Source organism: Galleria mellonella, unplaced genomic scaffold, assembly GCF_026898425.1.
Source record: "Galleria mellonella isolate WM207_F2 unplaced genomic scaffold, CSIRO_AGI_GalMel_v1 utg74, whole genome shotgun sequence".
Taxonomy (NCBI): domain Eukaryota; kingdom Metazoa; phylum Arthropoda; class Insecta; order Lepidoptera; family Pyralidae; genus Galleria; species Galleria mellonella.
Genome location: NW_026442147.1, coordinates 19,633 through 44,916, shown reverse-complemented (window position 1 = coordinate 44,916; position 25,284 = coordinate 19,633). Strand labels below are relative to the sequence as shown.

General features: G+C 33.8%; 1 protein-coding gene across 1 annotated transcript in view; it reads left to right on the top strand.

Moving 5' to 3' along the window:
* Positions 1–7,613: 7,613 nt before the first annotated feature.
* Positions 7,614–25,284, top strand: part of LOC113523453 (proton-coupled amino acid transporter-like protein CG1139) — a gene marked incomplete at both ends in the record, with an annotated part of 32,696 nt that continues 15,025 nt past the window's right edge. The window contains 4 exon segments of the mRNA XM_052901052.1: positions 7,614–7,774; positions 8,950–9,100; positions 13,031–13,152; positions 15,243–15,327. Of these exon segments, the coding sequence (XP_052757012.1) occupies positions 7,614–7,774; positions 8,950–9,100; positions 13,031–13,152; positions 15,243–15,327 (519 nt within the window).

The following is a 25,284-nucleotide window of genomic DNA, read 5'->3' as shown; positions in this document are numbered from 1 at the left end:
TACAACACAGTTTAATAAGGTTTATGAGAGCCTTTAAAGTTTTATAAATTCGATAATAAAATTAATAGAAAATACCAAAATACGTTAACATATAATTAAATTGAATTTGAAGAAAAGTACAGTTCGAATAATAGGCTAAATCTGATTATTGAAATATCTACCCTTCGGTGACATAATCTATGACGTTATTAGAGAAAGAATAGAAAGAAATAAAGAAAAAAAGAGAGACGGCAGATCGGCGGGCGCGCGGGAGTCGCTTTTTAGGAATTGCGCAATGAAAGAAAAAGAAAGAAAAAAAAAGAAAGGACGGCAAATGGCGCGGGAGTCGTGTTTTAGGGATTGCGCAATAAAATAAAAAAATAACTGGGATATACATCTAGGAGGGACTGGATCGATGAAGGGGTTTGAGATCTTAGTGTATCACTATCGATTAAGTGTGTGAAATTAATCAATAGAAGACTGGAGAATCCGGTGAGCTTGTTCCATTTATTACTACGTAGTTAGATTTTTGACTGTGATCGCAGGCAAAGTCTATACTTAATATTTCCCAACAACTATTAAAATACGTATTTAGTCGAGTCCATATACCTTTAGGTAATGCGTATATCGTTAAATGCAATCACATTTGAACAAAGTTTACATCAATATAATTTACGTACTTACGTTATTCTACTCATATAAAAAATCCAATTATATGGTCGCTTGATAGAACTTCATCAATTTGATTCAATGTTCTAATTGTCCAGTTTTGGAAAATACTTATTAAATCAGCTATTAACCTATTATAATATTAACTAGTTTCATATCTAGTTATTATAAAGTATTTATTTATTGAGGATAATAGACTAAAGTGACTATGGTCTTGTCTCATTGCTAGGGAAACAACCATTGATGAGAGAGAGGGGTTATTGAGTGACGACTCTGTAAATGCAAATGCGGTGTGGGCTACCTTCATTGTTTGGAGTGACTGTTTTATGTGTATTGTGGGGCCGTTCCTTATGTCAGTCGGTGGAGGTTGCCTGTGTTCAGTCGTGGGTTGGTGATGGTTGGGACGATGATGATGATGAAATATTTGTATTTATTACACTACTACAGTGTTGGTTTAGAATATCTACTCATGCTTAACGTCTCATGGTAAAGTGTTTTCATACCATTGCTCGGTCGACTGTACTAATGATTCTTTTGTATACTTTTAATTACCCATGATTACATGTGGGAATTTGTTTTACAACAAATGTACAGAGAAACAGCTTAGCTGTTGCAGGTGATTTTATGTGAATGTATTACTTTTAATACATTATTGTGTTAGTAGATAAATTCATGTAACGGTGGGATGGTTATGGTAAACAAGCCTGTATTGTTTAAGTAGATATTTTGTCTTGATTTATTATAAACTTTAATATTGATTTTATTGTAGTAAACAAGCTGATAATAACAATTCTGTGTGTATTACTGGTTTCTAATAATATTTAATTATGCTGATATTATAGGTGTGGATTTAATTCCTAGTGGTAATAAAATTATCAAAGGATTCTCTGACTATAATTACTATTAACTAGGTAACTGTACCTCATGTACAGTATTAAATTAGTACTGAATGACAAGTATGAGTTATGTATTTTACTCATATTTAGGAAGAAAGTTGTCATGGCGATAAAATTTGTATGTGTGTTGTTTGTTCATTCTATATTGACTAGACAAGTTCAGACAGGGTTAATATTAGTGAATCTTTATTGGATTTATATTTAATATACATATTTTGAATATTTATGGGAATAGAATGGAGATATACAAGTAGTAAAATATAAAATTAGTATTTTATAAATTTCATTATCGAGTTAGTTGTATATGTTGGGCTGTATCTAAGGAGATATGAACCTATTAATATCAAGTTAGGACAGTTACTTTAAATATTAATAAAGCAAACACTAACACTGATTATTCACTTCTTTAATAAATTTACATTAGAGGTTAGAAATCAAATAGATAGCATATTGGGAAATGTTCATCACACATGTATTTGAGGAATGTTCTTGATAATTAGTACTGTATGTATATATTATTGCAAGTACAATTGCAATAAGAATGTTAAACTTCTAATCTTCAGTTCATTCTTGAAATTGAGAGTTAGCTTGGCTACTGATATGAATATAAAACTGCAGCATTACTGGATACTATTAATTATTTCTGGTGTAAACCATGATTATTTATGTCACTGATAATTTAAGTCATATATTACGGTTGATATATGATGACTTTATATTTAATTATATTAAACAAATACAAATAAACAAACTTGCTAGTATTTGTTACGTTGACAGTTGTGATAGATAATCAAAATTCAATTCGATACATCAATACGTCATTCAATACGTCATTGAAGTGACAAACGTCAAACAAAAGGGAGGTGAATCACGTTATGATTCTATATCTAAGTCTATAGAAAAATTTATATAATTTTCTATTATTTTATAATAACTGTAGGGGAAATATTAGAATTATTTATATAAGAAAACATACTTAAATGATATGATAATTATTTAAAGACCTAATTTCTTAGGGAATTAATCATGATGATTTAAAACTTGTTTATCTGAGAAATCCTCTTAATAAATAGGTTTTACTAAGACACTAAAAGGAAGTAGATATAGTATAACTATAGTACAGCTACAATAATTGTATGGGACTTACTGTCCTTTCTATACAAATATATATTTAATCTATATCTTTCACATTATAATTATACAATATATTGCCTCTACTACTACAACATACACAAATAGGACTTATTGTCCTTCCTATATACCTATATATAATAATTGACCTGGCACTTTAATGTGTAATTTATCAGTACTTATGACAACCACCAATTAGGACTTATAGACCTCTCTATAAAGCTACATAATTATTTAATCTGATTATTTCACAATGTGATTAATCAAACCTCTACAAATATTACAAAAGATCTCTATTACTCTCAACACAATAATAGCTTGTTGGACTTAGTGTCCTCAAACTTATAGAAAACCCAACTGGTTATTTCACGAGACGTTGTTAACTTGTGACTAATCAGTGTCTTTTAAAGGACTTATAGTTCCTTTAGATATATCTCTCTGAATAAATAATTGGTTAATTCACAATGTGGTTAATCAACAATAATATTATATATAATTGACTGGACTTATAGTTCATTCAGTAGCACTCATTACTTTTAGTAGCTCTCGACCTATGGGTTGGACTACTCGTTTTTAGGCTTCGGCCTAATCAACAGATTTAACTTGAACCTTGAGTATTCTTGGTATTAAGTAAATAATATTAAATTGACAATGCTATGTTATGATATAGCAATTATCAACATTATATGGCTTGGCCAATTCCAGGGTGTGGAAGGTATCCCCTATCACACAAATCTTCATCTCTATCGGACTGTCTTCACAGGTGATCTCTAATGTCACATTATAGGGCCGAAGGGTTATGTCCCATCAAAGTAGGTTCTGGTGTCTGGGTGATCTCGCTTCTTGGTCTGATCTCTTGTGGAGCCGAAGGGAAACCCCCATTGAGTAAGCTCGTAACAGGGTGACGCTGGGAAACAGTTTCGTACTGTTAGTGGGTGATCTCTATGTCGCCATATAGGACTGAAAGGGTCATCGCCCATGAGTAAGCTCTCGTGTCGGAGTGATCCTGGGATTTCAGTTCCGATCCGTTTGCCTCTGGCAAACACTAATTTATACTGGAAGCATCGTGGGGCTGGTGGAGCCACTGTAATGTTGAAGTAAATGTACTTATGTTTGGTTTGGAACTGAGAATACTCATTCCCTTATTACCATCAGAGTGCATTAATAAATAGTAATACCCTTCCCTACCTTTTAGGAGGAAGAGTTATAGATAGTTGGAAAGTCTTCCACTGGTCCGGGCGTGTGAGGGGCCCGACCGCTCCCCCATTTTTTTTATTATTACAGTTATTCTGTAATTTACTATTAAATTAACATAACTTCCTAGTTACATGAATTATGAGTATAATTCATTAATTATTCTTAATCCTTAAAGACTTATCAATCATCTTCATTTTTTAACTCCTATCATATACCAATTAAAGAACCTTTTGGTTATTACACACACAACGGGTCCTACATTACTAGACGATCACACATTTATTTATTTGGCCAAATGATCAAGTGTTCTATTATAAGATCTGTTCAATATTATGTATTTATTGTAAGGGTTTATATGATTCATAGGTTGTTTGGGGTGTATAAGACAATATAGGTATGGGGTTATATTGAGAGTGTTAGGCCATTCTTTAGGGTAGGTTTTCATTAGATTTTCATAGATTTCATTAGGTTAAGCCTTCGTAGGCTTTTCTTAGGCTTTGTAGGTTTTCCATGTGTAGGTTAGTTTAGAAGGTAGTTATTTTATATAAGGGGTGACACATAGGCAAAGGGGGGACCATCACAATGTTACGATACGATTCACGTAGGAGTTTGCAAACTTATTTATACGCGAGGAACAGCTGTCGCGTGGGGATGCGTCCGCTGGCCCAACCTTATACATATATCGAAAAAGAAAAGATGGGATAAGAGAATGTCATTCATCTAACTGTATAAACATATATTTTAACTGAATCAGCATTACATTCCAACAGATACGTATGTACCTAGATAACACAATAGTGTTTGTAAGAGAATTCTGCAAACAATCCATTTTGATTGAGGCCCTCTTAAACTTGTTTTTTTCACGTCTATACAATTTCTTGTCTATGAGCACACGTAATAGACGTAGTAATTTGAAGCTTTATGTAAATAATTCTCTCATAGGTACCAATATCTTATCTAAGTACGTGTGTATTGTAGAGGCACATAACAAAATAGTAGGCAGAGCGAACTGAATTTCAAAGGTCATCTTTATACCATTCGCTTCATGTACTGTCATAATTATTTTGCGTTCCATTAATTTTTAAGAACGAATGAAAATTTGTATCGATGGATTGATTGGTTTGTATTTTTTTATATTTTTTTTATCTCAGTCATAACTCCTTCAATTATTAATTGATATTGTGTTTCCTTTATCTGTCCCATGTAGTTATTCCTCGGTCTTTCTCTTCCTCTTTTGCCCTCTATACTTTCCTTCTACTATGCTCTTAAAAAAATCGTCATGTCGTATAAGGTGGCCCAGCATTATACCTCTTCTATTCTCTATTATTTTAATTAATGTTCTTTTCTCGTTCACTCTTTTCAGGACTTCCTCATTCGTTAGTTTTTCTCTCCAGCTTATCGGTACTAGTTATTATATATACATACATACTAAAATTACATATATAAACGAATACATATATATATAAATAACAAATATACTTACACATATATGACATATACTATATTATACACTTACTTATTCATGTAAATCGTGAAACAACTCGCAAACTAATTCTTCACACAAAGCTCCTATGATTGAGTGTGTCCCAAATCACTATGGCAAGTCCGCACCCTTGTCACGGTAAATATTCAACTTTATAAACAGTCATATGCTTCGTATTTGCATATAAAACATATACACTTCCCATTACTTACATCCTATTGATTCCGTACGGTAACAAGTGATATTATTTATGAGAACAGATAAATTATGACTTAAATAAATATTTAATACCTTTAAACGAGCAATTTTGTATATATGTATGTATACATCACAGAAACGGCTCCAACGATTTTCATGAAATTTAGAATAAATCGATCTACATAGCTAGGTTTCGTTTTTAGAAAACGTCGTTTTATCCATGTTTTCAGGTAATGAAAACACAGGTTTAGTTTGAAATTAGTTCAAGAAAATAATATCGAAATATATTATTTATATTATTCATCAGTTTGTAATTCGTATCTATATAATAATTTCCAAAAAACACGATTTACCAAAAAAAAAATACCAAACAAAGTTCATGTACTATTATAATTATAATTTTTTTTCTACCACTGAGGTGGCAAACATGCATACGGCCCCCCTGATGGTAAGCGGTTACCGTAGCCTATAAACGCCTGCAATACTAGAGGTATTACGCGCACGTTGTCGACCCTGAAGAAACCTCTTTACCCCCCTTTTGAAGAACCCCATGCTGTAGTCTCTTGGGAAAACCTCAATAAATAAAGGAATACATTCAACTAAAGCTAAAACTGCGTCATATGCATTTAGATTTGAATTTCGCAGAAAATTCGACATTAATCATAATTTTCAACCGACTTAAAAAAAGTGGAAGGTTTTTGAAAACCTCCCATTTTTTTGAACCAGTTTGATCCGGTTGTATATTTTTTATTAGATTTTACCGGCGACTTCGTTCGCAGGACCGGAATATTTTTTTTAATGGGTGATAATGGAATGGTATCCCAGCCTGCGCTATCGGTATACGCAGGCGGGGCACCAGTGAGGGATGATAGGTGACGATGAAAGCAGGTCAGTTAGCCCATCGTGACGAATTTCACTGGAATTACCTACGATGGTTTCCAGGGGGAACCACGTGGAGGTCGACTTGATCGGGTGTATTGCTGGCAATGAGGCAGTTAGACCCCATTACTAACAATCCCTTTCCCCCCACCGGGATATATTTATTGACTGGTATAAAAAGTATCCTATATTCTTCTTCATCCCAAATGGTACCAAATTTCGTAGTGATTGGTAAAGCCGTTAAGATGGTATATGTTAAAAAACAAACTCACTTTCACATTTGTTATATTATAATAGTAACTAGCGTCCCGCCCCGGCTTCGCGCTGGTACACATTACACCACGTCACATTAGAAACCTCTAAATTTATCAGTGTTCCTCTACAATATTATGCATGTATTATACATATAAACCTTCCTCTTGAATCACTCTATCTATTAAAAAAAAACGCTTCAAAATCCGTTGCGTAGTTTTAAATATTTAAGCATACATAAGGACGGACTGACAGCGACAGCGACTTTGTTTTATACTATGTAGTGACGATGTTTGATGTAAACCAATTTTGATATATTTTTATACGACCAATCTTAAAATATATTCTTTCAAATAATAAAAAATCCAAATCGCTTCATGAAAAAGTTATGAGGTAACAAACATAAAAATAAGCACGTACTTCTTTTTTAAGTAGCTACATTAAGTGAGTTCTTAGTTATCCGCATCTTTCCACTTTCACTCTGTAAATCTGCTTAGTCGACCTATATATAATATCTATATATATATAATAATACTCGTAATACCGATACGACATCATAACCTTCAAGAAAAGAGTATATTCCTTTTTAAAAGGCCGGCAGCACACCTTCAATGTCGTTGGTATATATATATATATATATATATATATATATATATATATATATATATATATATATATATATATATATATACTAGGAGAAAAAAAAAACTAAATGAAAGATCAATACCAGTGATTAACAGAAAAAACTCTGAAGTTAAAGACATATCTATCTATATAACAACATCTGCCAAACTGCCATTTAATACATTTTCCCATTCAAGCGTTGATATGTCCTCCCTCATATTTCGATTGACACCTCCTTTCATACGAACTCTCAAAATACAGTATTACAAACTTGATCTGTCAACCTTATTTCTTAAATTCTTCTGATATTCATTACATGTTTTTTTTTTACTCACAGCCTTCATATATGTACGAGTGAAATAATATCACAGACGCATTCAACTGTTGCCTTAAATAATGGAATTAAAAATGATGATGGAGAGGATTATAATCCATTCGAGCATAGAAGAATACCTCATCCGACATCGTGAGTTTTTTTTTTATACTACTTAGAATGGCAAACAAGCTGACGGCCCACTTGAAAAAAATTGCATAAAAAAAAATGCAGGGGAGGTACTGGTTACAAATTGCACTAGCTCGGGAAGCCGGGGTCGCATACCCGTGTGCCTTTACTCTAGTACTGAACAGAGAGAATACATTACAGGACTCCTCTCCCCCTCCCCGAACCAAAACGCTTGCCACCATAAACTAAGTAAATATTTTTTTCCCAAACATGCTTGGAAATGTGAGCATTATTTTGACAATCTTCTTCGAGATAAATCAAAATTGCCGTACTGGCCAAGATACATGCGGGCAGCGGCCGGCAAAAGTTGTATGAAAATCCATATCTGTCGTGTTTTGCGGCCAGATAAATTACTATGTAAACGCATATCTATCCTGTAATTTACAAAAATGGACTGACCTTTTACTTCGAAACATGCCTACCAAGGAAGTAACTAATAAAAGGTTTTATTTAAATTTCGAACTGGCTTGCAAATAGAAAGCTGTTTATTAAAAAAAAACAAAGGAACATTATGGCATATATAAAAATTATAAAATTGTGTTTTTGATTTCCGCGCATTGTTTGAGAAAAGTACTATACAAGCCTTGGCCACAACTAGGCATTGATTGACTCACGTATGTGTGCCTTGGCTACGCCTCGGCCCACATTTGCACGTTCGTCCATCAATGCCTCAGTTGCTGGCCGATGCAGTAATGTACTATTTCAATTATCTGTGTTGGAAACAGTAGATGATTAATAATTTATAATAATAATATTTTTTATTATTACAAGTTTATGGTAGGTTTACTAACGTTTAATAAAACAGTTATAGCAAAGTTATAGTGCATTTCTGAATTTTATATTTTATTTTAACAGTTTTTTTTATAATCACGTTATTTCCTTATTATAGAGGGCTTATAAAGGGTTGAAGAACTTTTTATGAATAAGACGGTTAGTTTTTAATGAGTCATATATTTTAGGCATCTCGAAGTAATTTGTATAATGCTAATACTTCTTTTCTGTCAGATAAAATCAACGGAAAAATCCAATATCACAAATTGGTCCACTAAACAAATTGAATCGAAAACTTTGCTATTAAATATTTTTATCCTATTGGTATTTTCCGTTACAAATAAACAAAAATCGTCTCTATTTTTCAGAACGTTAGGCTCATTTTTCCATTTACTGAAGTCGTCGCTGGGATCAGGGTTGCTAGCTATGCCCGCCGCTTTCAAACATACCGGCCTAATACCGGGTTGCATTGGTACAGTCTTAGTCGGAGTTATTGCAACGCACTGCGTTCACATATTAGTAAGTTTTTTTTTGTTTTTATTTTAAATACGAATATTTCTTTTTTTAGCCATTAAATGTCCACTGCCATAAGCCTTCCCCATAAGGGGAGTTCTTCCAGTAGTTGCTACGCTTGGTTGGCAACCGCAGTTAAGCTTTTAGAGATGTTTTAAGAGGGACGCTGCTGCCCATCCTTTGCCCTCCCTTACTTGACTCTTATGACGGTGAAAGGAAGGGTCCTGTCTGTCCCATCCGTATTTCAACCGTGAAGCAGTTGTGTTTGTATGGCTGTGTTTCGGTTTGAAGGGTGGGATATGGCGTGAATTTACTGGGTACAGAGGAATAACACCTGAGTGCTCAGGCATGGCAACGCATGGGAGGTATCATGGGCGAAATAGTATACTCTGTTATGTCCATGGTACTGCTCATGTCTATAGGCGACGGTTACCACTTTACATCAGGTGGGCCGTCAGCTTGTTTGCCAAGAATGGCAACTTAGAAAAGTTGTATAAAAAAAATAAAATAATAATGCTTGTTAATCTTAATAGTATAAATATGAAATTGAGTGTTTTTGTTCATCTGTTACTTCATAGCCCTTTTACGGCTCAATTAATTCTTAGTTATAATAAAGATCGTAAAAGGCAACTAAGGAAACTTAAGAAGGAGAGATGGGCAGTAGCGTCCCTCTTAAAATATCACCAAAAGCTAAAATATCACTTTCGCATTGTATATCTTAATCGATAAATTTTTCAACATAAATTTAAAAAAGGCAAGACTACTCCATTGAGGATTATAATAGCAAGCATATTTTCTATTCATATAAAAATAAGAACTACGAATCTTTTAACACGATAAATTAACACGTAAATTATACATAGATGCGTCATCTATTTATATTTTAAATCTATGTATTTTTTTATATATGTGATAATATCGAACGACCTACACTGGAAATATCGTTCAATTTTCATCATCCTTCATTTTGGATCGATATTGCATATATAAAAATAAACACAATTTAATTTTAGTTAACTTTTATTATTTTTCGTAGAGTATACTGAATACTCTGTCATGTCCATGGTACTGCTTATGTCCATAGGTGACAGTTACCACTTTTCATCAGGTGGGCCGTCAGCTTATTTGCTATTCTAAGTTGCATAAAAAAAAAAAAACAAAATATTTATCGTCGACCTAAATTATAAAATTAAATATAATTAATGTTACAAAATTAAATTATGTTCTGAAAACAAAAGCCGACTTCAATTGTGAAAAAAATCTGTTATTTGGAATTAAACTATCGAACCGATTTTGATAAAATCTCTATTGGACTAATCTGTAAATATAATATATTTCGGATAAGAAATGAATTTTCCATTTCGGATTACAACTCTATATAGATAGATAGGTAATGTCTTTATTACCAACAATAACAGTTAAAAAAAACAATAAAAAGAAAAAAAAACTATACAATTTGCTGGTTGCTGGAGCCGCCTCAGCTGTTGCTATATATGCACACCTCCAGCGAGATGTACCTAAAGAGCATTGATTTTTAGGCAGTTCCTTAACTCATTTAACTTTAGCATGCGTGCGGGTCACCAATACCCATTTTTCGGATTGGAGACTCAATACACTGAACGAAAAATAAATAAAAAACTATAACCAAAACTAAAAAAAGAACAAACAATATACAATATATAGATACATAGACATCAATTAGGTTAATTATTAAAACGGAAACAAAATAAAGAGAGACAAGTATTAATTCTCTTAATGACGCTAATCACCTAGTCTAAGAAATACGGTCTAATTCTAAGAAGACAGTCATTATCCATTCTATCCTTAAATCATTAGTACGTGGGACACTCAGAAAGTTTTGCGACACTAAAAAAAATATATTTTAAATGGTAAATATATTTTTATTACATCTTTTCAAAGTATTCTCCACCAGTCTCTATACAAAGTTTCATGCGTCTGAACCAGTTTTCAAAATACTGCAGCTTACAGCCTGCTCGAACGCTGAAAGCGCATCGAGCGCGTCATCTGGCGACGAAAATTGATCACTCACTCACTCAGTGAGTTTGAGTCACTTTGAGCAAATTTTTTATTTTTGAGAATAAGAAGAAGTCACACGGTGCTAGGTCAGGGCTGTAAGGAGGGTAACCTAGGAGTTTGACCGGTGTGCTGTCTAGGGAGTCCCTCGTTTTGATTACGGTGTGGGCAGTATCGTGGTGGAGCAGTGACCCGCGGAGCCCTGTGTTTGGTCGCTTGTTGCTCACAACTTCTGCCAAGCATTTGGTAGTATACCATTCGGCGTTAATGCTTCTTTGGATTCTTAAAGGAATTGACACCAAGTAGCCAGTCAAATTGAAAAAGCTTGCGATCAAAATCTTCGCCCCATTTCTAGGTCACTTTACTTTAGTAGGCGTTGATTAATTTTGAAACACCCAAATCGTCGACTGACGCTTTGTTTCTGGATCGTATTGATAAATCCAGGATCCATCCATTCATCACCTGTAATGATGTCGTAAACACGCCGAGACGAGCCTGCTTCAAATTTATCCATCATATCATTGCACCATTCCACCCTTGCCTGCTTCTGAACATCCGTGAGGTTGTGCGGCACCCAGCGTGAAACTATTCTCCACACCCGTAGATGCACGTGTAGAATTTCGTAAAGGCTTCCTGATCCAATCTGCAGTATAAGCTGAATCTTTTGGTATATAACTCGTCCATTGTCTTTAAAATTTTTCACTGCTAGCACGTTTTCTTCCGTAACAGCCGTCAAAGAGCGACCACTTCTTTCTTCATCCTCCAAAGTTAGTCGACCGCGCTTAAATTCATTATACCAACGATACACAATTGCCTTCGAAGGGCCTTCATCCATAAATGCCATTTAAAGTCTATCGTATGATTCGTCCGGTGTCAGGCGACACTTAAAATCGTAAAAAACCATAGCGCGAAAATGTTCTCGACGCAAATCCATTTTTCAATGAGACACAGTAATTTTAATTAGCTGGCAAAAAATGTAGAGGGAAGTTTTGAATTTAGAATGTACCTATTTTTACTTATAAGTAATCATATTTTTAAATAAATTATAACTGGCCAGTCTCACATACATAAAAACTTTTTCTCGCAATACTTTCTGAGTCACCTGGTAGAAATAAAAAAGGAGATTATGGATCTAGCTTATATTTTTTTTTTTTGTATAAATATAACTAAACTAATAAAATCTAATATATTTACTATCCATATCAGTCGTCATCTGTCCACTGCTAAACATAAGCCTCTCTATATTGGCGGATTTTGCCAATAGTTGCCAAGCTTGGCAGGTGGATTGGGAACCACACTTACGCTCTTGATGATGTTTTAAAAGAATCGCTGCTGCCCATCTTTTGATCATTAAGTTCCCTTAGTCGCCTCTTATGACACCCATGAGAAAAGAAGTGGTAGCCCATTCTATGCTGCTAATGTCAATTGTATAGCAATATAATTTATATATAATATATAAATTCTACTAAGAGTTAGAACCCACGGCCATAAAAATCACTAAAAAAACGCCGACGCTGCTGATCTAATTATTGTTAATGAATTAACCGGAATCTCGATTATTTTATTTTTATTTTATTTTAATATTAATCTGGAATAATTAAAAATATTATATTTACACCATATATTAGCCAATTATGATACCCAATTTGTATACCAAACAAACTTATGCTTATTTTTGGAGGGTAGGTTTAATTAAATAAAAAAAATCTGAACATTTATTCTTATAAAAATAATAGTTTAAATTTAATATTTATTTATTTACTTTACACTTTATTGTACCATTTATAAAATAGTAAATATATTTAATTTTAAATTGAAATTATACAAAAGGCGGCCTTATCGCTAAGCAATCTCTTCCAGTGAACCTTGGGTGTTCACACTAACATTATTCTGTATTTTTAGGTCACAACCTCACGAGATCTCTGTCGGGAGATTAAAACACCTTTTCTTAATTACGCTGACACCTGCGAGAGAGTGTTCAAACAAGGGCCAGTGAAATTAAGACGTTATTCATTGCATATCAGGTATACTTTTTTATAATATCAGCCTTTAACTGTCTAATTTTGCCAGTAGTTGCTACGCTTGGTAGGCGGATGGTTGCCAATCCAATCGCAGTTAGGCTATGGAGATGTTTTAAAAAGGACGCTGCTGCCTATCTCTCGCCCTCGCGGAAAGGATGGCCTATTCTATGCCGGAACCACACAGCCTATACTTTTTTATGCTACTAATAATAAATAACTAACTATTATTAAACCGATAGAATGTGGTAACACTCACCTGCAAACATTTTAAATTAATCATGAATTAATATTTTAAATTAATGATGAAATTAACAAAGTATACTGTTTCGCTCATGATACCCCCCATGCGTTGCCATTCCTGAGGACTCAGGTGTTATTCCTCTGTACCCAGTAAATTCACGCCATATCCCACCCTTCAAACCGAAACACAACATGCAAAACCAACTGCCTTACGGTTGAAACACGAATGGAACAGAGGTACCCAAGCAATCGTCTTTTGTACAAAGTCTCCCTCTAGTGAGTTTATATGATATATTTACCCGACCATAAACAGTCTACTCGTGACTACTGGTATCAAAAATCGATTTGTTACTACATAACTTCCTTTGAGAGTGTTTCTATGATAATTTCAACTAAACTTGGTTAACTTTTTATTAAGTTCCATCGAAACAGACTAAAACTCGTAATACGTTCGTACAAAGTTCCTTTTCTATTATCAAAGTAGTTGAAATTTGAAATTCACTTAAGATACTCGTAAATTGGGTAGGCAAGTAATTTTAGGCAACTTAAAGAGAGTAATGAGAATGTAAACGTGCATGCATACGTGGATGATTGCGTGCGTCCGTGCGCGCATGAGTGCTTTCGTGGATGGTATCTTTCTCTCTCGCTCGCTCGTTCTCTGTCTCTGTGCGTGCATGAGTGTTTGCGTATGTGCGCGTACGTGTTGCGTGCGTGCGTGCGTGAGTATGTGTGCGTGTGTGTGTATTCATGTGCTCAAAATAATTAGTGAAACTAAGTTTTTTTTCTTGAAACAATCGATCTCAGAATATACAGACATAGTACATTGTAATATATCTATAAATTTAGAAAGTCTGCATCTATCTTTAGAATATAGAATACATCTTTGTCAAACAACGAAATACGAACAGTTATTGATGGTTGCTCATCAAATGTTTCAACGAACGATACAGAAGTCGTTTTGAATCTTTTCAGCAGCTGTTACTGAATCAATCACTGCAGAAAAGAACAATTTTTTCCCGACATACGAATAGAACTAAAAATCCCTAGCTTTTGTATGACTACATTATTGTGAATACGTAAGCTTCAATTCACAACTCAAGAAAAAGATATAATGATGTCTGTTTAGTTTGAAGTAATAACAGATATGTAAATGTGTTTTTGTGTAAATGGGAAAGACAGACGAACTGGCGGCCAACTGATAGAATGTAGTAACTATCGAGGTACTCTAGCAGTCAGTTTTATCTGCTAAATCATCATTGTCACATCAGCCATGTTATGTTCACTGCTGAACATAAACTAGGATATAGACTGCCAAAAGGAACGGGGCCTTTTCTTATGGCATTTTACCATTGGCAGGATTTTGCTAATAGTTGCTAAGTTTAGAAGGCGGGTTTATTTTCCTATGGAATACTGTTTCCCTAAATATTAAGAGCCAATTGCACTTCGCTATTAGGATACTAATTATAATAGTGTGGCAACCTCAGTTTGGCTTGTGACAATCTTTTAAGAGAGACTTGCTTCTCGTCCCTCGACCATTAAGTTCCCTTAATCGCCTCTTACAACACCCACAAGAAAGATAGAGATAATACATTCCATACCGGGACTTTACGGCAAAGTCTGCTAAAAACATATAATAAAATAATTGCCGCAGATTTTATTAAACCTAAACCTAACTTTGATGATTTCCAGTCTGACTTACATATATTTATATGTAAGAATAATATCATAATAAATACCCAGTCATATTGATCAAAGAAACTTCAGCGCGTGTTATACATCAAAGCTTTTTGACTTATATCGCTTTTGTAGTTGGCTATTGAACACGTATCTAAGACAATATAAAACGTTTCTAGGCACTTCGTTGACTACGCAATGGCTGGAGTTTGTATTGGAGGGACGAGTGTTTACGTGATATTCATTGCAGCCTCTTTAAAAGACGTGAGTAAACCGAGCGAAATTTTATATATGTATATATATTCTTTATTATACTTGTAAATTACATTGTTAATACATTTATAAATATTGTGATCAAGCGTGGACTTATCTCTGATAGAATATATATATATATATATATATCTGATGATAGAATCTCTTCCAGTCATCCCAATACAGTTGAAAAATATGTCGTTAGCGGGCAACTAAATTGCAACAACTATTCATACTCCGAATACGAATAACGGCAAATAATGGCAATAATTGTTATATATTAAATGAATTAATACAAATTTATGTTACTAATATGAGATTTAGTTTACTAGTTTGTGCGTCTTGAGAACTCAACTAATCTACATGAAATTGATGAAAAATATTCACTAAAACACTCGTTGTTTCATTATTATTACTATTTAAAAATATTTTTTCCTTAACTGAAAGATTAGAAAAGCAATTCCAACACTACAAAATGCATTGTAGACTAAAGATAATATAAAATTAACATAGTCACTACCATCTTATATAGTAAGATAAAGGTGCATAATAACATTGTACCTAAGTGCTAAAACAACAATGACTAAATTTAATTTCTTGGGATTTAATACTGTTACTTGTCATTCAGAGATTAAAAGCTAATTACTATTTATTTTAATAAATTATTCTAGTATTATTATTATTGAAAGACTTGCTTTTCCAGGCTGAAAAACCTGTGATACTACGACCTTTTCATTATCTTTTGTGCTCGCCTTTTTTTCAAAGTTCGCTGCTAATTCCTATCAATGACAGAAATATCAACATGTTTTTTTGTAGCGACGTTTTGTATCGCCTCAGGTTATACAGTGTGTTTTACAAAGGAGATAAATCGTTAATATATGAGTGGACTACAACCGTACATTAAGTGCTGCGACGTTTCTTCCTCACTGTGACAAAATCTGCAAACACTATTTGGGCATAAGGCTAGTTGGGTCATATGCTTGTTTAATTTACAGTGTCCAGTGAGAGCCCTTGTTAATATACACATATCTATTTTTACTCAAAAGATTAAATTCCTTAGAGTAATTTTCTGAAACCCCCTTAATCTAGTTATTCTATATAGTAAATTATTTAAGTAAATATTTATATTATATCAATAGATAAAATATTCATTTATACAAATCTTTAATTACGATCTGCTAACAGATAAAGTTGAGAAACAAATAGCTATGTTTGCTCAATTATTGTTAAAGAATTTATTTTACAGTATCTTTAAGTCTGCTTTATTACTTATTATTATATGCATATTTATTATTATTATTAGATATTATTTATATTTAATAATAATAATAATAAACTAACATATTAATAATATATATATATATATATATATATATATATAGGATAATAAGTAACAGTTACAACATAAGTAAGACATTGATATTGGACAATATAATATAACAACATAAACGGTACTTAATACATCTAAATGAATGGTATCATTGCTTGACCATACATAATACTTATAATATTTAAAATAAGGAAATACATAAATCTCATACAATAACAAATGAAATTTACTGCAACTAAATAAGTTGATTATCAAATTGTATTCTCTGTATATGACGTAATGATGTTTAACGGCGTTACTTCGCATTAACCAAGACATGGATTCAAGGCTAAGGTTAGTAAACAACTTAGACAAATTATTTATTCATTAAGTACCTTACCTACACGTTTTTAATCTCTGAATAACATCAAATGTATATAAACTTATCGCTATACACACATATCTAAATAATCATCTTTCTTGTAATTTAATATGTATCTCTTCATCACAGACAAATTGAGAATGACAGGGGGAAAAGGGATAAGTAACGGGATCTAACATCTCTTTTACTATACACATTATCAGGTCGATGTAGTTAATTCTTGTTGAATCCGTTACGATGAATTAACAGTCCTGCTTTCATCCTCATCCGTTATTCCTCACTGGTGGTACACACCAGTAAAGTCGATTGCTTGGGTACCTCTGTCCCATTCGTGTTTCAACCGTGAAGCAGCTGTGTTTGCATGGCTGTGTTTCGGTTTGAAGGGTGGGATATGGCGTGAATTTACTGGGTACAGAGGAATAACACCTGAGTCCTCAGGAATGGCAACGAATGGGGGGTATCATGGGTGAAACAGTATACTCCATGGTACTGCTCATGTCTATAGGCGACGGTTACCACTTTCCATCAGGTGGGCCGTCAGCTTGTTTGCCATTCTAAGTTGTATAAAAAAACCCTCTGTCCCACTCTCCCACTCTCTCTGTTTGTGTGTGTGTGTGTGTGTGTATCTTAGGTATACGTTTATTTCTCTAGTGTATAAAAATTAAAGAAATGGAAAAACAATAAATATCATTGAATTAAAGATCAAAATTACTAAATTATAAAAAACCTAAGCTATATCAATGCCAATAAGAGTGGGAAAGACAGGTGTAATAGCGAATAGTTTGAGGAGCCACGCTATCGGTATACTGACGAGGCGCCAGTGGACGATGATAGGTGAGAATGAATGCAGGTCAGTTGGCCCACCATGATGAATTCGACAAGAATTAAACATGCTGGTTTCTAGGCAGAACCGTGTGGAGGTCGACCTGAGAGGATATATTGCTAGCAATGGGGCTATTAGACCCCCTTACTAACAATCCCTTTCCCTCCAATATAGGTATATATATATATATATATATATATATATATATATATATATATATATATATATATATATATATATATATATATATATATATATATATATATATATATATATATATATATATATATATATATATATATATATATATATATATATATATATATATATATATATATATATATATTACAATAACAAGCAGCCATGAATTTCTCGACTAGAATATGTATAATACTAGGAAATACAATAACGGTACTAAACTTACAAGATTTACTACTACAAGTATGTACATAACAGCTTCGTTTCTTGCCCATTCTTCTCAGTTCAAATTGCATTCAGAACTAGGCGGTAGATTAACAAAAAATTACTATTCAAAATTGCTTATTAATAAGTTTACTTGAATAAAAATTATTTATATTGCTAGCAATAGGGTCCTTAGTCTTCATTACTAACAATCACTCCTTCCCCCTCCTCATATAAAAGTGTGCTGAGGTCTCAGCTTCCCTTATTCTAATGTTATTCTAATTTTTGGTCTGAAAAACCGGCAATTATATTAACAAATATTACTAATGTAATCGTAATTATATAAAACATATGGGTATATTCAAAGCTGTGTAACCAAACAGCACACCCTGTATATTAATTGCATGTTATGCATAATTGATATGCGACAACATAGTGTGCTATTTGAAAACAAATTAGTACGATCAAACCACCGCAGAGTAGCACACAGCTGGCGCGCCCTAACATTTTTATTACCATTTTACAAGCCTAGCATTTACCAATTAATTAATATTAAAATAATATTAATTTAATCAGAGGGAGACTTTGTACAAAACTCGATTGCTTGGGTACCTCTGTCCCATTCGTGTTTTTACCGTGAAGCAATTGTGTTTGCATGGCTGTGTTTCGGTTTGAAGAATGGGATATGGCGTGAATTTACTGGGTACAGAGGAATAACACCTGAGTCCTCTGGAATGGCAACGCATGGGGGGTATCATGGGCGAAACAGTATACTCTGTTATGTCCATGGTACTGCTCATGTCTATAGGCGATGGTTACCACTTTCCATCAGGTGGGCCTGGGTATAAAAAAAAATTATGTGTACTTCATTCTAAATTAACTTTACTTTTACCACATATATTTTAAATTTAATAAAATTTTCCATACTATTTCAATACGATACGGAAAGCAGGGGGCTACCATAAAATTAAATTCCGAATACTCAAACTCAAGTTTATGTTTTCGTTCATACTGAAATTGTCCCAGTAAATGGAGTTTCCCATTTCGAATGTCATAAATCGTACTATAAAAGTCCAAAGGAACAATATTTTAATATTTTTAAACGATATGTATCAAGTACTGAAATATGTATTCCGTTCGGTTCTAAAATTTCCGGGAGCATTTTAATAGATAGGTAGGTATATAATTTATTTACATTACTTACAGCACACAAATAACAACAGATATAGATACATACGCAAAAAAAAAAAAAGAAAAATACATAAAAGAAGTAACATAATTTTTTTATTTCGTAAATGTGCCACAATAACACGAAATAGTCACAACTCAATTTATTGCTTTGCTCTTGAAAGAGCAAAACACTGATATTCCGTTGTGGCCAAAAGCCAGCTGGGAGATTCTTAGCCCTTCATGTAATTCATTTCATGGTAGGCCCCCTGTTCTAACCAACACGACCAATCCCGTATATGACTCTTAATTATTATGTAAGTCTTTTCTGAAACATTCAAGACACTCTGAGAGCGATATAACATTTTACTTTATCGTTCAAGTAAATCCTCTTTACGAACGTAATAAACGGAGAATTTAATCATACATTTTATAATCCTATTTTAAGAAGTACCTACCTACCCATAAACATTGTGAAGTATGTTTTCTGACAATAAAATGTATTTTTAAATCTTTTATATGTATAAACACACGTAGTTAGAATATTGTTAAAATACTACAAACTGCGGCTTCGCTCATGATAACCAGAGGGAGACTTTGTACAAAAATCGATTGCTTGGGTACCTCTGTCCCATTCGTGTTTCAACCGTGAAGCAGTTGTGTTTGCATGGCTGTGTTTCGGTTTGAAGGGTGGGATATGGCGTGAATTTACTGGGTACAGAGGAATAACACCCGAGTCCTCAGGAATGGCAACGCATGGGGGGGTATCATGGGCGAAACAGTATACTCTGTTATGTTCATGGTACTGCTCATGTCTATAGGCGACAGTTACTACTTTCCATCAGGTGGGCCGTCAGCTTGTTTGCCATTCTAAGTTGTATAAAAAAAAATTAAAGTATAAAGCATCTATTTTCTGTCGTCCCAAAAGTATAGTCCGTCCGCGTATTTTCATTAAAATCTGTTTAGCGCCTAAAGCGTAATTGAATAATAAACATTTAAAATGGAGGAGATTCTTAGAAATAGGGACTAATAGCCCCATTACAACGACCCTGTCCGGTCGACCTTCGTATTATTGTTCCCCCTGGAAACCGTCGTGGTTATTTCTGACAAAGTGATCACGATCGACCCTAATTACCTTCTACCCCACTAGCGCAAAATAATAGGGTAAGCGCGGTTACCATTCCATTTTCATACAATAAATAAAAATATTTTTTTTATACAACTTAGAATGGCAAACAAGTTGACGGTCCACCTGATGGAAAGTGGAAACCGTCGCCTATAGACATGAGCAGTACCATGGACATAACAGAGTATACTGTTTCGTCCATAATACCCCCCAAGCGTCTCCATTCCTGAGGACTCAGTTGTTATTCCTCTGTACCCTGTAAATTCACGTCATATCCCACCCTTCAAACCGAAACACAGCCATGCAAACACAACTACTTCACGGTTGAAACACGAATGGGACAAAGGTACCCAAACAAATATATATATCCACCGACTCCCTGCTACTTCACTACATAGTATAAAACAAAGTCGCTGTCGCTGTCTGTCCGTCCCTATGTATGTTTAAGTCATTAAAAATACGCAACGGATTTTGAAGCCGTTTTTTTTTAATAGATATAGTGATTCAAGAGGAAGGTTTATATGTATGCATACATGCATAATATTGTAGAGAAACACTGATAAGTATAGAGGTTTCTAAAGTGACGTCGTAAATAAACACGTTTATTTGCGCTTACATTGCAAACGCTGGCTGAACCCCACCCCTGATAAATCAAATGTACTACAATACTGTACACCTTAAAAAGGTCAACAAAACAGACCCGTGTGATGCCGGGGCGTGTCGCTAGTTTAATATAAGTAAATACTCATCCATGTCAGCCGTTAACTGTCCACTGTTGAACATAGAACTCCATCAACTGGGGAATTTTACCACTAGTTGCCACGCTTGGCAGACGAGTTGGCAACCGCAGATAGCTTTTAGTGACGTTTTAAGAGGAACGGTGCTGTCCATCCCTGGACTTGACTTGGACTGGAGTTTAACTTTTTCAGTTAATATTTTAATTATTGTGGGTAAAAAGTACAATATAAATAATGAAGAATTACTATACAATATGATCACACAAATATACTTACACGAATATAATATACATATATAACTTACATATACAAATATATATCATAAAAACATACATACATACATAAACATACATACACAATACTAATAAAGTAACGGTACAGATCAAAGGTGATGATGACAATGAACTACTCTTACAGCTTCTAATTATCACAAATTATCGCATATATATATGTACTATGTGAAAAGACATAGACTACTTTCTGTCTCAACATATCCCACCCTACACAGTCAAAATCACAAATAAAGTAGTGATTCATATAAAGTTACTATTTTAAAATTCCTAATTGACTGACACTTCACTTCTGCATCGAGTCTTATTAAAGTTTTAAAGAACTTTACAAATCATATTGCTTATATAAAGAGGCTAAGGGAAAAGCAAGAATTTTCCGATTTATCCCTAGAGAGGAAAAAAAGGGTAAACTGTTTGAAAGTCTTCGAGCTTGGGAATGCAACAATTCCTTTTCTAACCAATATAAAACTCAGACGTGTATTTTAATTGTTTTAATAAATAATCCTCTAGTGAGTAAAAATGAGACGTACTTTCTTTATAAGTATATACATATATATATAAAGGATGATCATGGAATGGTAACTTCGCCTGCACATTGGTATATACTGACTGAGCAATAGAGATAATAAATAAATAAGCATAAAAACACCTCTGTTGGGTCATAATAATTAATTCTTTTAAAATTAAACACGATGTTTTCCAGGGGAGACCACGTAGAGGTCGACCTGACATAGTATATTACATTGCGAATATAAGACACTATTACTAATAATCGTAATCCTCCTAACTTCGTTTAGATTGTCTAAGTTATTTTAAATTAATGAATGTGGGATTATAAATTGGTTTACCCTGGCAAAATGCATTTTCCCTTCAAAGAATGATACAGGGTATAAAGATTAACAATATGTACACAAACAAAATGAATAATTGTTTACATAAACGTAATTACATAAAAGCAAGATAAAGAGGCAACAATGGGCGGCCTTATCGCTAAATAGCAATGTCTTCCGGGAAACCTTAGAGAGATTGTGAGTGAAGATTTGTACAAAAGTCAATTGCTTGGGTACCTCTGTCCGATTCGTGTTTCTACCGTGAAGCAGTTATTTGCGTGGCTGTGTTTCGGTTTGAAGGGTGGGATATGGCGTGAATTTACAGGGTACACCTAAGTCCTCAGGAATGGCAACGCATGGAGGGTATCATGGGCAAAACAGTATACTCTGTTATATCCATGGTACTGCTCATGTCTATAGGCGACGATTACCACTTTCCATCAGGTGGGCCGTCAGCTTGTTTGCCATTCTAAGTTGTATAAAAAAAACATCATGCTGATTTCCAAGTGAATTCATCTCGATGGACTAACTGACCTGCGTTTTATTTTTCACCTATCATCCCTCACTGGTGCCCCGCCAGCATATCCCGTTAGCGCTTACGGGATTACCATTCCATTATCATTAATTAAAAAATATTTATATGAATGGAACAGAATGCTATTTGGCATTAAATCTGTCTTTTTATGTTTTTTGAAATGCGGGAATAAACGCGATCATTTAGGTATGATAATTCAGATATATTGCCATAGTTTACCAATATAGTATTATATTATCTGTGCCAATATGATCCAGTTAATTCCTGTCTCTTATAAAACATGCAGCGCGAAAGTCTAAAAGTTAATGTTGGCATTTTCTTCGCTTACTGTGAAATCATCAATAAAGTTTTATATAAATAAATACTATATACTGCGATCAATACGTAGCTGATAGAACCGTTTACTAAGAATATTGAATAATTTATATTTGTACCTACTTTTTTATACCATCGAGGTAGTAAACAAGCATACGGCCCACCTGAGGTAAAGTAAGTGGTTACCGTAGCCTATAAACATCTGCAATACCAGAGATATTACGCGTGCGTTGCCGACCCTGAAGAAACCTCTTTACCCCCATTTTGAAGAACCCCATGCTGTAGGCTCTTGGGAAAACCTCGGCAGGAAAAGCTCCCTGCCGAGGTTTTCCCATAATCTGAGTGTTCGTGGGAGGAAACATCTCTGAAACCGCGCTGTACGTGACCATTGAGGCTAATACCTACATACATACATACATATCTGTCACACTTGTCTCCTATTAGTGTAGTCAGAAGCACGTTAAATGCTTCGGTTCAAACAAGCCTCTTTCGCTTCCTACACATTCATCAATATTTTCATACACTCTCGCCGATTACGAGAGCTTAATAAAAGTCCTTTTTTAGCACTACGTACACATGTTTCGACATTTATGTAAATTTATTGCCTAAGGAGCTGATATAGCGAATAAATGTAAAAAATAGCTAAGCTTTACAATTTATTGAAGCGTATATAAAAATTCCTTTCAGTAAAAGAAAACCTTTCAATTCTAAATTGACGTTCTTATAAAAATGTGAATCGAAATATTTAAAACAATTTTATTTATTTCTTTTTAGTTATATCAGAGACTTCGTTAGTGACACCTTATAAGGCTGAGTCGTTATACTTTCTATTATATGGTTTAAAACAACGATGGCTGGCCCATTCGTCATACTCGTGAACGGATTCTTCTACTAGGAACTAGTCTATTCAAGAATACTGTGACTGATTGTAGTTATCGATATGAATTTTGTGATTTTATCCATTCATATGTATGTGATAGTCATTGAATCCACTTACATTTATGTTTGCGATAGTTACTTTATCTATTCACATGTTTTTTTTTTTTTTTTGTATAAAAACAACAGCTTAATTTCTCGCCTATTCGGCTGAAAGTGCATTCCGATCTGGGTGTTAGATTCATAAAAAATAACTACTTAAAATTCTTATAATTATGTTTATATGAATAAAATTATTTTTATTTTACTTTACTTTGTCCACGGGTCCGGGATATGTAGATTGATTGGAATAAAAGTAATATAAATATAATCTAATCTGAAAATATTGTAATATAGTTTAATTGAGGAGGAAATTCATTCATTTAAAATAGAACTTGTATATGAACACAGCAAAAACATTAATAGTAACAAACAAGTAAATAAACCAGAGGGAGACTTTGTACAAAAGTCGATTGCTTCGGTACCTCTGTCCCATTCGTGTTTCAACCATGAAGCAGTTGCGTTTGCATGGCTGTGTTTCGGTTTGAAGGGTGGGATATGGCGTGAATTTACTGGGTACAGAGGAATAACACCTGAGTCCTCATGAATGGCAACGCATGGTATCGTGGGCGAAACAGTATACTCTGTTATGTCCATGGTACTGCTCATGTCTACAGGCGACGGTTACCGCTTTCCATCAGGTGGGCCGTCAGCCTGTTTGCCATTCTAAATAGTATAAAAAAAAAGTAAACAAATTCTCTTTTCCATTCATTATATCAGTAAAGATTGTTTCCCCACGCAATCTCCGAATGCTAATCTAACAACGATAAAAAACTAGTGTACACGTAAGCGATAAGAGCACTGGCCGAGGCATGACGTAAAATATGCGGGTTAAATCCCGCCTGCTTCGAAATTTATCAATTATCAATAATTATTGGGAATATGATTTGCATAATGTAATAACATTTCTCATCGCAATTTAGATACTTTTGGCAAAATTATTCATTTTTTAATTTTTTTTTTTTAAATAAATTTATAACTAAAGACAAATTTTTAGTGACTTTAAAAAAGAGAATATTCACAATTTGTCTATCTCAGTTGTTTCATTTGTATGTTATATGCTTAGATTATAGAGAGA